Here is a 14108-nt window from a genome sequence, read left to right as displayed (position 1 = left end):
ATTTCAAATCGAAGCACGTACGTGTTCTCGTTTTGAATTGCAATCAATCGTATAAAACACTTAAGTGGATGCTACTATCCGTGCCGAATTTTGTGAAGGATTACATCATTGCTCGAAATTGCGAGTTCACCAGTAAGTCACCACGGTCAGAAATGCTCGTCGCATTCAGATTCAGGGTACAGGGGGCAGCTGAAACCGCCATGAACTGAAATAAATTCTTGCGCTCTCTGATGAAGCAGCGCTAATGATGCCTAATCATACCAGTTGTTATTACTAACGTGTCTGTGATAGTTCAATGCAAAGCAGAAACATGTTCTCCCTCTGGAGCCTCGATCGTTCTGCAGGCAGCAAACGAGCATGATGATTCAGAGCAGAAACGAGCCGCGGCGGACGGACGGCGCAGTCAGTCGTCGACGTAGACCACGGCGCAGTCGTCGTCGGCGGGGTTGTCCGCGCAGAAGGGCTCGAGCGGGTCGCCGGGGGCCTCGGCGATGCGGCGGCGGAGGTCGGCCCTGGCCTGGCTCACCTCCTCCACCTCGTCCCACGCCACGCGGCACCCGGCCTCCGCCTCGCGCCCCGCGCACGCCTCCATCGCCTCCGCCACCTTCCGCTCCACCAGCTCCGCCAGCGCCGCCTCCTTCCTCGCCGTCCCCTTGTACCGCCGCTTCGCCGCCGCCGCCGCCACCACCAGCCGCTGCAACTGATGGTGCGTGCAATTGTCGTGGTGCCACGCGCGGGCGGAGGGCGGCGATCGGCGCGTGCCGATGCCGGCGGGGAGAGCCGATGCGGCGGAGAAGAGGGAGGCGAGGCACGGTGACGCCATTGGAGAGATCACCCGTGTGCTCCGATCGGCCGGGCGGAATTGTGGAGAGTTGGGAGGACTGACTAATCGAGGACACGCATAGAAAATTCGGCAAGTTCAGCCGTCGTAGTCTACAAAGAGCCCTTGGCTTTGCTTCCTCATGCTTATCCTCTCCAAAATTTTCCTTCTTACAAATGAAAAAAATGTCAAGCGGAAATCATTCGTTCCATAATAATTTAAAGTTCTTTCTGGCATGGCAGAATCAGGGTCGGCAACGCCAAGAACAAAATTGCAGGGAAACCTGTTGAAACATGCATCATTTGCTGAAAGACTACATCGCAGACAAGCTTCTTCAGATAACATGATATGGATGCAGAGATCTTCCGAAGGCATCGGCAGGAGGAAGGCTCGCAGATTACGATCCTTGCAACCGTCTGATTTTCTCGCATTCAATCTCAAGATGTCATATTTCTGGGTCACTGCGTTTTAGATGCAGATCAACCAAATCTGAACCAACAAATCAGATTGGCACACATGACAGGAGGCTATGCCATCACCTGCAACGTCACTACGTTAGCATCAATTACAACAAAAAATTGATGGCACGCTTCTTTGGTGACAGTTGGCATGATAGGTACAATGATACAAGGCGAGAAAGATATCATCACTGGCTCGACGTGCCACTGTCCATGGCGTCTAGATTCAACTCTTCATCTGAGTCGATCACCTCTTCAAAATCATAGAACGGATGCGCCTGCATAGAAAATAAGTACTCCCGAGTGATTATTTAAATACTGAAACCATAGCCCATAGCCTCAGGTGTGCATCACAGAATCAAGTATTATTCATTATTCAGGCTTCAGGATTTGTTAAGCCTAGGAGCACACTATCTCACATACCGGAGGTCGAGGCTTGACAGCTTCAAAGCTATGGAAAACAGGGGTAGCAAAATCTGGTGGATCAAGGACAATATAAGCTCCGCAGTTGTTGTATCGCTCCTCTGAAGCCTATACCAGGTCCAGAAACAAATATTATTAGAAAACCATGTGGCAAAGACACATAAAACAAAAGTAGAACTTCTACATTAGCCACAAATTTTTCTTAATTCACTAAATACAAATTGGCAATTTGACAGCAAATATTTGTGCATGAACAGCAGATATGTGATAGAAATATAACCTGAAATTGCGGGTAGTCAGGAGCACTGAAGAGAGTAATAAGTTTCCCGCATTCTACTTCATGGTCGATTGTATATCCTTTATCCATTCCTAATAGATCGTGCCGCTTGTCTCTAGCATCTGGACCTTCATGTGACCTGATGATTAACTTTGTTGAAAGAAAAGATGAAGTAAGCATGTGAACTTAAAAAATTGATACAGTTCTACCATGATGCAAACTTTCAAATGCTATCAAGCTACATGCTCAATTTGCCACAAGATATTATTTTTGAACCAAAATGCCAACTGAACAAGTTCAAATATGCCCATAAATACATAGCTAGCTAAATCACATAAGTATGTCATATTTACGGTATCTACGTGCTAGGTTACATACTGAAATCAGTGCCAATACATACATTTTCAAGAAGAGGCTGGGATGTTACTGCATGCTTGTAGCTCAAAGCACACAATGAGTTCTACAAGACTCAACCAATCAGCCATGCTGCTAAATCAATTGCACATTCCCAAAATAAGCAAGAATTTCTTACAGAGAAATTCAAGGAGAATCAAAAGAAAGAACCAAGCCAGACAGTATACAGTCTTAATAATCATCGTTTGTTATGCTCTTAACCAAAAATAAGGCAAGCATTCTGACAACTGACACTTAAGAGATAATTGTGTAATGTTAAAATGCACTAAAATTATCATTTTTAATTTACAGATAACAGTAGGCTAGATACAGACCAATGACAGTAGACTCGCTAAAATATCCAAAATATTCTTTTTTGATGTCAACTTATTTCCATTAAACAAAGTGGGTACGTCGCGGTTTAAGAAATTACCAGGGCAAGCAAACAATAAGCTATGTCATTTGGGTTGACTAGTGATAGATTGAACAGCACACAGCAGGAAGAACCAGCTAGTGGCTTTCCCTATAGAAGCTCTGACTGCTTCTTTTAGGATCTTCTTGCTTGCCTCAAAGTAATCATACGGCTGTGCTTTTATAGCCAGCCCCTAACAAACTAACTAATTATGCTAACAAAGTAATATCAATCCTGATTTGCCTAACAACTTGGTAAAGAAAGATGCTAACAGATTAACCAACTAATCCTCATCTCCTCTAAGTGACATGCTGCTGCCATACTGATGGGGGCCCAGGCCAAGGCCCCCATCCATAACACTATGAGATATATCAATTAGCAGGAAACACATAAATGAACTCCAAATAGCAATAGAATAGCATGTTACTACTCATAGCTCTGTAATCCAAACAAACCAAAAACTTTACAAGAATTTAAAAATGCACGCAGCAATATAAAATGCAAGCGCTTAACTAGCAAAACCGGCACCCTAACACTTCATTATCATCAGTTAGTAATAAATAAATCTATTAACCAACAACTTTCAAATGTAACAGGAACAACAATAAATGAAACACAACGAACCTTCAAATTATTTGCACGCAGAAACTGCTGAGTGATGTCCGGACCCCAAAGCAAACCGATGCCTCTTTCTTGATTCGGTGAAAGACCCATCTGCAAGGAAGGGTCGGACCAAAGCACATCTCCAGGGATCAAATTTTGACCCTCCCAAGGAGGGTCAAGAACAGTTCTCCTTGCCTTCAATAACTCATCCAGGGATCCAAGCCTAATGCAAGTTGGATCAACAGTAAAATTGGCCTTGTTTTTGCGACCTTTCTTTCCCTTTTTTGATCTCTTTGATGGTAACACAACTGTCCCACGGAAGATCCCACCATGGGCGGTGTACACACATCCTGCTATTATTGTTGCTAGAGGAAGGTCCTCAAAACATCTTAAGAACTTCCGATAAACCTGAGGGCCTTGATCTTTATATTTAGTCATTACCTCCTTTTCGAAACCATAAACCGAAGTGCAATACTTGGATTCATGATTCCCTCGGAGAAGAAAAACACAATTCGGAAGTAACACCTGAAAGAATTGAGATATATTAATGACCATCCACTTATGTTTCACACCACTTGATAGTTGAACAGAATTAAGTATAAATTACTATTGGAATGCCACAGGAGTGTGCAATTTAACTGTCAAATATCCAAATATTTTTCACAATGCCGATATGGTGAGGAGATGTGAACAAGTACCAATAATAATTATTGTGAATTGTGCCTCAGAATTCTATGCTGATTCCCGATTCATTGCATACAAAGTAAAATGAGCAAACTCATAATTGTCAAGCCCAATCCAAACAAAAGGTGACATCATTACAGTCATGGCTGACATTATAAGAACTCAGCCTGCTAGCATTACCTATAGAAAAATCTAAATGCCTTTCTAAATGTGCCCATCAACTTAGCAGAATCCACAAACAAACAAAAAGGAACCACCGGTGCTGTAATAGAACACCTAAAATGAGTTGAATAGAACATAGCTTAATGGTCGAATAAATACAACCTAATGGTTGAATGGAGTGGTCAAATAAATACAACCTAATGGTTGAATGGAGTGTAGCATAGGCTACATTTAAGTAGGGCGAGCATGCTAGTAGTGCATGTGAACTGTCAATCTCCAAATATTTCACAACATTTATGTTGGATGCTGAGGAAATGTGAACAGGTACTATCAATGATAAATAGTGTGAATCATGCCTCATAATTCTAAGCTGATTTCAATTAAGTTAAGTCTGGGTAATAAAAGACTAAATGAGCAAACTCGGAATTGTTAACTAAGCCTGCTTGCCGCACCTATCGAAAATCTAAGGTCGGCCGCCCATTCCATAGATCAAACAGAAGAAAACGAAATCGAAACCCGCATATGCTGGGTGGATATCAAGCTTAGAAACGAGTTGAATCTGCGGAATCGAACCTTCCAAGCGAGGAGCAGGAGGAGGGTCTCGAGCCCCCAGGCGCCGCGGTCCACGTAGTCCCCGTTGAAGACGAAGACCCGCTCCTCGGAGGGGAACCCCGCGTCGCGGAGCAAGAAGATGACGTCGTGGAGCTGGCCGTGGACGTCCCCGACGACAACGACGGACTGCCCGGGCCGCGGGTCGACGCGCACGAGGTTGGGCTCGCGGTGCAGGATGGCGGCCGCGGCCAGGACCAGCCGCTGGACAAGCGCAGGCGGGAGCACCGTCGGGAGGCGGTCCGCTGGGAGGTGGCGCGAGCACCAGTCCAGCGTGGACGCCAGCCCCGCCACCCAGTCCCGCGTCAGCGCGCCGCCCTCGGGCCACTCGACCACCGCCGGCGGCAGCGGTGCGTGAGGCGCCGCCGGGGACGGGGACGGGGAGGGATCCATCGCCACGGCGTCGGCGTCGGCGGCGGCCGGCTGCGACATGGCGTGGTCCAGGTTGGACGCGCTGGGTGGGTCTCCCGTGATTTCCTTTGGTTTGGTTGGTTTCTTTCCTTCTTTTGCTGGCAGAATTGCAGCAGGCGTCGTGTGCTTTGGGGGGGAGAACGAGACGAGGGCTCTCGGGCGCTCGGCCGCGCGGGCTCAACCCAGTTGGCTGGCTGCGGCGGGGCCGGCGGCCGCTGCTGCTTTCCTTTTCCTTGCGCGTCCTCAACCCGTGACCTGAACGCTGTTTCAGTTGGCTTTGGCCGCCGCGGAGCCGCGGGTTTCCAATCCAAGGCCGTGGAGCTGACACGGCAGCGAAAGCGAGCCGAGCGCACGGCAGGAAAAGAGGAGGTTTCGTACTCGCGTGGCGGGGCCGAGGGCGCACACGGCCTGTTCGACGAAATGTGTCGCCGGCATCTACCAGCTCGCCGCGTCTCGACCCGGACGTTCTCCTGATCTGATGAACCGGCTCTGTCTGAGCGGTGTTCATCCTCAATGACTCGAACTCGAGTCTTGTCGCGGACTAGCTGTTGTTGGCCGCCACCTCCTGGGGCTAAGCAATCCCAGCCAACCAGCTTTGTCAAGAAACAATGCCGTGCCAGAAGCGGACGCTCCTGGGCTTTCTCCTTTCATTTCATACAGCTGGAGTCACGCCGGAAGTCTGAAACTATCTCTGATTTGCATAGGATCCCTAGGAGAAAAGGAAAGAAGATCAATGCTTGTTTGGAGATGACACAACAGCACATCTGCATGGCACCAGGTATTCCCTTTATTCTCTTTTGTTAACCAACAGCACATCATCCTATTAAACATAGTTTCTTGCCCATGTAACATTTGTTCGCATTTCTTCTTCCGCTTGTACCTTCTGCTTTCACCGCAAATTCCTTCACCAAATATGCTTGCAACTGCTCCAATATTATAGACTCTCTTATCCCACGTTTCCTATCACCAGTCATTACTTAGACTGCAAGTGGAGCTTCCCAACCACCGTATCTTGACCAAGATCCACCAAATGGAGTGCAGACACAACTCGCAAAGCATTTGCAACAAAGTCACTACTTCTTAAGGACTATACACTGACCGCATAGTACATAGTATTTGTTTGAGGTCACTGGTGTGATGAGAAGGTTTGTGCTTGCCTGGAATGTTACTTTAGCCACCCACGTATGTTTATATTTTCCCTGAGACTGACCGACCCTCAACCTCCCTCCCAAGTCCCAACTACTACCTCTGCTGGTTGCTGTCCTTGCTCTGCAACTAAACTAAGCATAGTTGATAACACTTGCTCTCCCAAATCTCCAATCCGCACACACTGCTTGCAGTGTTTAGAGATGTCATGGGCGAAAGCAGCACGTTTCACCTAAACTCCAGGTATTCATACTTCTAACCAAATCCTCTTCATCCCCCCCCCCCCCCCCCAACACACACACACACCAAAAACTGCACTCTCTTCCGCTTCTTTTCACTGGTAATTCCTTAGGCGAATAATATGGACTTCATGTTGTTTCGACAATTCTTAGGTCTAACATCCCAAGTCATCATATGCAAATCATAACAGCTACAAGGGTGCTATTGATCCTGCTCTACTTGATGCTGTGGTATGTTCATCCTACCGTCATCAACTTATATTCACCTGCTTTTACGTTTCCTTATATGTTTGAAGCACCTTTTATTTTCTTTCAAGAACACGCTCGTTTCTCTTCTGATCAAGCGTACATGGCAATCCCATCGATCTTTCCTTTTTGTGCCTTCTTATGCTGCTAGAGACATCCAAGAAGGCTGCCTTTACAGGGTCTGTCTGCATATTAAGCACTCTGGAGGTTCATCAGAGGCTAAAGGGCTACAGATACTGCACTTGCTGTCACAGGTTAGATGTCAATGCCAACAACCACTGTTTAATTTGTGAACTTCCGTCCACTCATTTCTGATCATTGTTCGCACTGCACTAGTCACACTGATAGCGTAACAAGATCGGCTTATGAAGCTCTCTTCTATGGAGCAACCCTCTTTAAACCGAGCAAGCTGATTTGGAAGTCTTGGGCCCCCAGGAAGTGCAAATTCTTTCTCTGGCTGGTCACGCATAATTGCTGCTGGACTGCAGACAGGCTCTCTAGACACGGCCTCCCTCATCCTGACTGCTGCCCTTTTTGCGACCAGGAGGAGGAGACGATCCACCATTTGTTGTGTACCTGCATTTTCTCCTGGCAGTTTTGGCAACAGCTGCTGTGCTGGTTCGTCCTCCCTGACCTGGCACCCCAATCAGTCTTGGTCAGTCTGTTCGAGTGGTGGCAGCAAGCCGGAGACACCCTCAACAAGGATACCCGACAAGGTTTTAATTCACTGGTCGTCCTAGGAGCTTGGATCCTTTGGAAAATGAGGAATGATATAGTGTTTAATGGTGCCTCGCCGAGGACCGATCAGGCCCTTCTTACTGGCACAGAATGAGGCCGATCTCTGGATGCTGGCAGGCGCCAAAGGTTTGTCAGGCATGGTCGCTGCTCGACCTGGTGGTTAGCAGCGTGGGGGGTAGTGTGGTCGACGCTTGTTTGATACGGGCGCGAATGTAATCTGAGGGTGTGGGGGGGGTTTGTGTGTGTTTGTATGGCTATTTTAGCCTTTCTACTTCTTTCTTTATGCAATGATATGCAGCTCTCCTGCATATTCGAGAAAAAACAAGATAATCAGACATGAAAGCACTAAGCCTCGATTAATATAGTTGCAACTCGTAAAACCACCCTATTCTGGAAGACTTCACCTTGCAAACCCTTTTGTTTTCAATATTATATAACTGACACTAATTTCAAAAGTTGATTTGTATCTGCCACTAATTCGAAAATTTGATTTGTAGGGCGAAAACATGGTTTCTATGGAAGCTGCTGTGGTAACAGGAATATTGAAGGTTGTGGGCAACAAGTTAGCTCCACTGGTTATCAAAGAGTACAGGTCTGTAGTGGGTGTCAAAAAGGATCTCCAGGAGCTTCAAAATCTTGCTATGGAGATCAACTCTTGGCTGGAAGCACAAGGAGACAGAGCAGAAGGAAATTGGCTCAAAAAGTTGAAAGATGTAACCTATGATGTTGACGATGTTTTGGATGAGTTCCAGCTAGAGGCTGAAAAAAAGGATGCCAATGCTGATGGTGGCGCAATGTCCCGATTCCGCACAAAACCAAAATCATTTTTGCTTCAGTGCATGGCGGCCTGGAAAATCAAAGACATCAAGAAGCGGTTTGCTGAAATTGTGAACCAAAGAACTGACATCAATGAAATAAAAAATAACATACCAGACGCTCATCCTGCACGACATACAACTGTGGAGTTGCTACCATTACCCAATGTGGATGCCTCATCAGTAATCGGAAGAGATAGAGAGAAGCACCAAATAATATCCAAACTGGTAGAGAGCAAACACCAACAGAAAATCAAGATAGTTTCCATCATTGGACTTGGTGGCTTTGGGAAAACAACCTTGGCTAAACTTGTTTTCAATGATGGGAATATAATTGCAAAGGATTTTGAAGTTAGACTGTGGGTTCATGTGTCGCAAGAATTTGCCGTTCAAAAGCTTGTTGAGAAGTTGTTTGAAGCATTTGCTGAAAATAAATCTGACCACCATCGCTTGCCTCATATGAGCAAAAGAATATCAGAAAAGTTGTCTGAAAAGAGGTTTCTGCTTGTTTTGGACGACGTCTGGACAGAGGACCGAATTCAATGGGAAGAACTCATGGCATTTCTAAATGGGATTGCACCTGGTCCTGGAAGTACGATTTTGCTCACTACTCGGAGTAGAGAAGTTGCGGTAACAGTGGGATCCACTGACCACTTTGACCTGCCATTGTTGTCTCCGAACGACAGCTGGCAACTGTTCCAACAAAGCATAATAATGCCTGCTACAGGTTGGAATTTTCAATTTGAAGAGGTTGGGAATCAGATTGTGAAAAAATGTGGTGGGTTACCGCTGGCAATTAAAGTTCTTGCATGTGCCCTCACTGGCAAGGAACGAATAGAAGAATGGACGGCCATGAGAGACAATAGTTTATTAGATGCAGTGGGTGAAGAAAATAGACTATTTGCTTGCTTGAAGTTGAGCTATTTCCATTTGCCATCCCATCTAAAGCCATGCTTCACAATATGCTCACTTTTTCCCAAAGGCTACATGATTGATAAAGAACGGTTGATTGACCAATGGATTGCCCATGATATGATTGGAGTGGAGGATGGTGTTGATTACTTCGAGTATACTGCCCACAAGTACTTTAATTCTCTCATTCAGAGGTCCTTTCTACAGGATGTAGATGAAAATTCTTATGGAAGAGTAAAATACAGGATGCATGATTTGGTTCATGATCTTGCTCAGTCCATCTTGGGTGACAAAATATCACTTGTCGTGCCAAAGGAGGCATCCAGTTCCACCAGGAGCTACAGATATTTTTCTTTAACTAAACAGACAATCCATTTACTACCCAAAAGTCTCTTCCAGAAAGCACGTGCTCTATATGCTGATAAGTGTGAAGTTGATTGTAAAATATTCGGCATGGCACTAAAGAATGCAAGACACTTGCGCAGTGTCACCATGGATTACGTCGATAAAGAACTAGTATAAGCCGTCATATTGCAGGTAAAAAATCTGAAATATCTTGAGATTTCAAGACAGTATGGTGAAGAAGCACTTCCAGAAGCTATTTCAGATATCTGGAGCCTGCAAGCTCTTCATCTAACATATAGTGATCTTCTCGAATTGCCTAAATCCATAGGTCAGCTGCAGAAGCTAAGAACGCTGAACCTGTCGCACTGTGAAAAACTAAAGTGCTTACCAGATTCTATTGTTGATTGCCAAATGATTTCAAGCATTGATCTTTGTAATTGCAAGCAGCTTACGGTACTGCCAAGCTCTATTGGCAGAAACAAAGTGCTAAGAGTTTTGAGACTAGGCAACACCAAAATGGAGAGGTTACCATCAAGTATCACATCATTGAGAAATTTGGAGTGTTTGGACCTTCACGAGTGTCGGGAGCTGGTAGAGTTGCCTAAAGACATTGGCAACTTGGAGAAGCTTCATGTTTTGAACCTCACAAAATGTGAAAAATTGGGAGGCGTGCCGGTTGGAATCGGACAGCTTAGTTGGCTACAGAAATTGGGTTTGTTTGCTTTGGGGGAGGGTGAAAAGTTCGCAGGAATCTCAGAACTTGCAAATTTACCTAGGATTGGTGGGGAACTAAGTATCAGAGGTATTTATCATGGGCTGGACCCAGAGGATGCATATGCGGCATGCTTAAAACAAATGACAAATTTACAGGGATTGGACCTATGGTGGAGAATGAAGGACGAGGGTGAGGTGAACACTGAAATGGAGCAGGCTGTCCTTGATGGTTTGGAACCACCACCAGGGATTAAAAAGCTAATGATCAGTGGGTATTCAGGTAGGCAATACGCATCGTGGATGCAAAATCGAGTTGATGGCGGAGTAAATGGGCTTCCTTTCTTCCCATTTTTGAGGGTGATGACGCTATTTAAGTTGCCGAACTTGAAGCATCTACATGGGCTTGCGGAGCTGCCTTGTTTGGAGGAGCTTGTGCTGCGAGCAATGCCTTGTCTTGAGACCATAAGCGGAGGCCCATTTCCTTTGCTGGTGAAGTTACTGATGTGTGAACTGCCTAGGTTGGAAGAGGTGTGGATGGTAGCAGAGAGGATCATGCCTGATGAAAAAGAGGGAGGAGGCTGCAGCAATAGCACACCTCATGTGGGACAGCTCCGAGTTGGTAGTTGCTTATCAAATTTGGATATAGTTAAATGTCCTAGGTTGAAGGTGAAGCCATACCTGCCTTCGTCCCTGCACAAGTTGCTGTTGGCCGGCCGCACCGAGCAGCTGCTGCAGTCCTCCAATTTTAGCCAGCTGAAGAAGCTTGTGGTATGGGGGAACGGAGGATTAGGATCTGGGCGTGGGTGGGAGCTTCTGCAACCAATGACGGCACTCGAGTTATTGGAGATTCAGCATTCCAGTGATCTAATTGAGCTGCCAGAGAGTTTGGGGAACCTCAAGTCCCTCCGGTCTCTGCAGGTGTTTGCATGCTCTGCTATTCGCATGCTGCCCATGTCGCTAGGGGACCTTCAGTCTCTGCAAGATTTGACCATTACGATCTGCCATTGCTTCGTCAGCTTTCCACAATCAATAGGGCGTCTCACATCCCTTCAGGTGCTCAAGATACTATTGTGTGATGCACTTCAGCAATTACCCAAATGCCTGGGAGACCTTCGCTCTCTACGCAAACTCTACCTTTCTGGGCTGCCGCGGCTGACTTGCATTCCCCAATTCATTTGCCACCTCACCTCCCTTAAAGAGCTCAAGATCGGGCGCTGTCCAGGCATCAAATCCTTGCCAGAAGGGTTAAAAGGGCTCACTACTCTGCAGGAACTGGACATTCGTGGCTGCCCTGATCTCGCAAGGCACTGCGAGAGGGGGAAGGGTGAGGGCTGGCACCTCATCTCCCACATCCCTCGTCTGCGGATTGGGACAGGAGAAGCTTGACGCCACATCATCATTTTATTAAGGTAAATGTTAACTGCAACTGAAACTCTTGTCGATATGTGCTTGGACCATTTTATTCCTGTTTACATTGTTGTCTTCAGATTACTATCTGTGTTCTTTATGTATATGTATGACCCATCGATATCTATTACGTATTACTTTGTCTTGACATTAATACAAAAAACTGCAGAATATTGGAGCTATGTTCTTTATTTGACTTCCTTATGCCTGGCTTTCTCGGATGGAAAAAAACAGGTAAGTTATATTTTGGATACAACTCCATGATATAATTTTCTTCCTTATGAATCTCAAAGCTAAGAAATTTGTAACTTATGCTAGTACCTTACAAGAAAAAACATAGTTTTTGGCATCTTCTTTCTAAATTTACCCAAGCTTCCCTGTTAGTGAGTTTTTTTGGTGACACTCATCTGGTTTTCAATCTGGATTTTTGTTCCAGAGATTCAAACTCGTAAGTCACCACATTTTTTTAAATATTCCTAAACGTATATATTTTAATTCTGCTAATGTACCTGGCTACATGGTAGAATAAATTAATCCAGGTTGGATGAAGAAACTTGGAACATTTACAACCTGGAACGTTTATAAAATAAATTTAAGGACACCACTGAGTAGTTTGCTATATTAGGTTTTATAAAATAAATTTAAGGACACCACTGAGTAGTTTGCTATATTAGGTTTTCATAAGTTTAAATTGAGTGTAATTCCTAAACAAACAGACTGATTTGTGTTTTCTGAAGAGAGAAATGCTTACTTATCACCCTAAAGTAGACGTCGGTCTTTTTGCATCTACCTCAGTCTCTTCATGTCTGAAGTATTTTGTGCTGAAGTCTAAACTAACATTATTCTGTACAGTTTCAAGCTACGTATGGAAACCCATTGCTAGCAGCTAGAGATTCAAAAAGTTCACCAAAGGGTGCCGAAGCTGGTATTCTTGCAATGGTGGTGCTCATAAGCAGGTATTTGTAATTTGCAATATATTTTAAAAATGGTCATATATTGTGACCTCTGAAAATAAATTTGACCCAATGAAGGATCTTCAAGTTAGTTTTGCATATGATGAGAGGATATCTATTTGTATTAGGTTTTGCTATACTATTTGTCTTGATATCTCAAAATCGTTAATCTGTTTCACAACCCATGTCAATTTTCTTGGGAATTCTTCACGAGTCATGAGGAAAGTAAAGGTGTATCTATTGGTGTATTTTCATTCTGTATCCTAGTTTGATGCTATTAAAAGAGGCCAAAGTAGTTAACATATTAGTGAATGGAAGTATGCACGGTCCTATGCCATCAGTTATGCCTTAGACTCGGTGGATCCTTGGTCTGTGTACGTGTTTTCTTTAAGCAATATTCTGAAATGTAACAATATGATTCTGCTCTTGTAGGCCATGAACAGAGCACACCGTTTGGGTCAAAGGAAAGTGGCGAACGTTCACTGTCTCATCATGTGTGGCGCCCTTGAGGAGAAGGTGATGAGTCTTCAGAGGTTCGAGGTATCAGTTGCCAATGCTGTCATCAATGCTGAGGACTCCAGCTTGAAGACCATGAACACTGACCAGTGCGTGATCTGTTCGCATCCACCCCGAGAAAAGTAAACCTTGGGCAGTTTTTTTTTTTTTGCCATCTAGTGAAACACGTGCAAATGGTTTGTTTCTGATCCTTTCTTTCTCCCATATCAGGCGTCAGTGCTTCCACGAGATTCGAGTGATGATCCGAGTAAAGATTTAAAGAGGAAATCTGGTGGCCAAGGCTTCAAGTCCATTCTCAGTGGGCTGGGCGAGCTTTAGGATCATTCGCAGTATGCGGAGGATCCATGGCGAAGATGAATGGCTGAAGATCACCGGCTCATGTACAGAGTACAGTGTAGATAAATTGGAACGTTTGATCCAGGCGGTTTGCAGATTTTGTCGCCAACTCAGGAAATTCTTTATGTTGTTTGATACTGAAGGAAAAGAGAAGATCACAATATCAAACATGACACGGCTAGCATGCTGGTGGTTGAGTTTACGATCTCAACTTTTGTTAGAAGGTTCAGGGCTGGGAGGGTGTAAAGTTTTGACGAGTCGTATACACTCACTGCTTACATAATTGAAGACTGAATCACCTTTGTTATTCGTGTGTTTGCTGTTTTTAACCCTCCTTCGCGATGTCTCGTGATGGAGTCCTGACTGATGATGCATTTTATCATCAGCTGTGGGGAGCTTGATGGTGTCAAATGTTCGGAGAATAAATTTGGTCTTTGGAGCATTTTAGGCAGACAAAATCAAATGTGGGGTTAAATCGCTTTGTTTTCA

The 14108-nt window shown here is 45.0% G+C and overlaps 4 protein-coding genes across 13 annotated transcripts; 2 read left to right on the top strand and 2 right to left on the bottom strand.

Annotated features, from left to right (window-relative positions):
* Positions 1-108: 108 nt before the first annotated feature.
* LOC112897036 (calvin cycle protein CP12-3, chloroplastic-like) lies at positions 109-962 on the bottom strand. Its single transcript, XM_025965219.1, has one exon. The coding sequence runs from the start codon at positions 821-823 to the stop codon at positions 404-406; it is 420 nt and encodes a 139-aa protein (XP_025821004.1). The 5' UTR covers positions 824-962; the 3' UTR covers positions 109-403.
* A 129-nt stretch (positions 963-1091) lies between these two features.
* Positions 1092-5492, bottom strand: LOC112897034 (serine/threonine-protein phosphatase 7). Of its 2 annotated transcripts, XM_025965216.1 has the most exons (6): positions 4806-5471; positions 3408-3911; positions 1982-2128; positions 1702-1809; positions 1441-1556; positions 1092-1359 (listed from the first exon to the last, which is right to left on the bottom strand). In XM_025965216.1, the coding sequence occupies exons 1-5, from the start codon at positions 5271-5273 to the stop codon at positions 1467-1469; spliced, it is 1317 nt and encodes a 438-aa protein (XP_025821001.1). In that variant the 5' UTR covers positions 5274-5471; the 3' UTR covers positions 1092-1359; positions 1441-1466. The 2 variants fall into 2 exon arrangements, 1 of the variants encoding a protein (XP_025821001.1); XR_003229570.1 differs by lacking the exons at positions 1092-1359; positions 1441-1556 and having other exon boundaries at positions 1796-1809; positions 1982-2117; positions 4806-5492.
* Positions 5493-5678: 186 nt separating this feature from the next.
* LOC112897032 (putative disease resistance protein RGA3) lies at positions 5679-9895 on the top strand. Of its 6 annotated transcripts, XM_025965209.1 has the most exons (7): positions 5679-6030; positions 6223-6641; positions 6791-6868; positions 7035-7137; positions 7220-7343; positions 7428-7599; positions 8119-9895. In XM_025965209.1, exon 7 carries the CDS (start codon positions 8128-8130, stop codon positions 9868-9870), a length of 1743 nt encoding a protein of 580 aa, XP_025820994.1. In that variant the 5' UTR covers positions 5679-6030; positions 6223-6641; positions 6791-6868; positions 7035-7137; positions 7220-7343; positions 7428-7599; positions 8119-8127; the 3' UTR covers positions 9871-9895. The 6 variants fall into 6 exon arrangements, 5 of the variants coding, with proteins under 5 accessions (XP_025820994.1, XP_025820992.1, XP_025820993.1 ...); XM_025965207.1 differs by lacking the exon at positions 7220-7343 and having other exon boundaries at positions 6955-7137; XM_025965208.1 differs by lacking the exons at positions 7220-7343; positions 7428-7599 and having other exon boundaries at positions 7037-7137.
* Positions 9896-10027: 132 nt separating this feature from the next.
* Positions 10028-13926, top strand: LOC112897033 (disease resistance protein RGA2-like). 4 transcript variants are annotated; one of them, XM_025965214.1, is made up of 5 exons: positions 10028-11816; positions 11984-12045; positions 12663-12770; positions 13200-13405; positions 13494-13926. In XM_025965214.1, exon 1 carries the CDS (start codon positions 10105-10107, stop codon positions 11791-11793), a length of 1689 nt encoding a protein of 562 aa, XP_025820999.1. In that variant the 5' UTR covers positions 10028-10104; the 3' UTR covers positions 11794-11816; positions 11984-12045; positions 12663-12770; positions 13200-13405; positions 13494-13926. The 4 variants fall into 4 exon arrangements, with proteins under 4 accessions (XP_025820999.1, XP_025821000.1, XP_025820997.1 ...); XM_025965215.1 differs by having other exon boundaries at positions 11984-12048; positions 12667-12770; positions 13200-13372; XM_025965212.1 differs by having other exon boundaries at positions 11984-12048; positions 12667-12770.
* Positions 13927-14108: the final 182 nt, after the last annotated feature.

This window comes from Panicum hallii, chromosome 6 (assembly GCF_002211085.1).
Source record: "Panicum hallii strain FIL2 chromosome 6, PHallii_v3.1, whole genome shotgun sequence".
In the NCBI taxonomy this organism is placed as follows: Eukaryota; Viridiplantae; Streptophyta; class Magnoliopsida; order Poales; family Poaceae; genus Panicum; species Panicum hallii.
Note: the sequence above shows the minus strand (reverse complement) of the source record. Positions and strands in the feature narration are given on the sequence as shown.

Excerpts from the sequence above, each read along its gene's own strand:
- LOC112897036 (XM_025965219.1), bottom strand. The coding sequence starts at position 823 with ATGGCGTCACCGTGCCTCGCCTCCCTCTTCTCCGCCGCATCGGCTCTC.
- LOC112897034 (XM_025965216.1), bottom strand. The coding sequence starts at position 5,273 with ATGTCGCAGCCGGCCGCCGCCGACGCCGACGCCGTGGCGATGGATCCC. Across the intron at positions 2,129-3,407 it reads TGCGTGCAAATAATTTGAAG|TTAATCATCAGGTCACATGA; the intron begins GTTCGTTGTGTT and ends CTTTCAACAAAG. Across the intron at positions 1,810-1,981 it reads CTGACTACCCGCAATTTCAG|GCTTCAGAGGAGCGATACAA; the intron begins GTTATATTTCTA and ends GACCTGGTATAG.
- LOC112897032 (XM_025965207.1), top strand. The coding sequence starts at position 7,025 with ATGCTGCTAGAGACATCCAAGAAGGCTGCCTTTACAGGGTCTGTCTGC. Across the intron at positions 7,138-7,427 it reads TACTGCACTTGCTGTCACAG|GAGGAGGAGACGATCCACCA; the intron begins GTTAGATGTCAA and ends TTTTGCGACCAG. Across the intron at positions 7,600-8,118 it reads CAACAAGGATACCCGACAAG|GGCGAAAACATGGTTTCTAT; the intron begins GTTTTAATTCAC and ends TTTGATTTGTAG.
- LOC112897033 (XM_025965214.1), top strand. The coding sequence starts at position 10,105 with ATGATTTCAAGCATTGATCTTTGTAATTGCAAGCAGCTTACGGTACTG.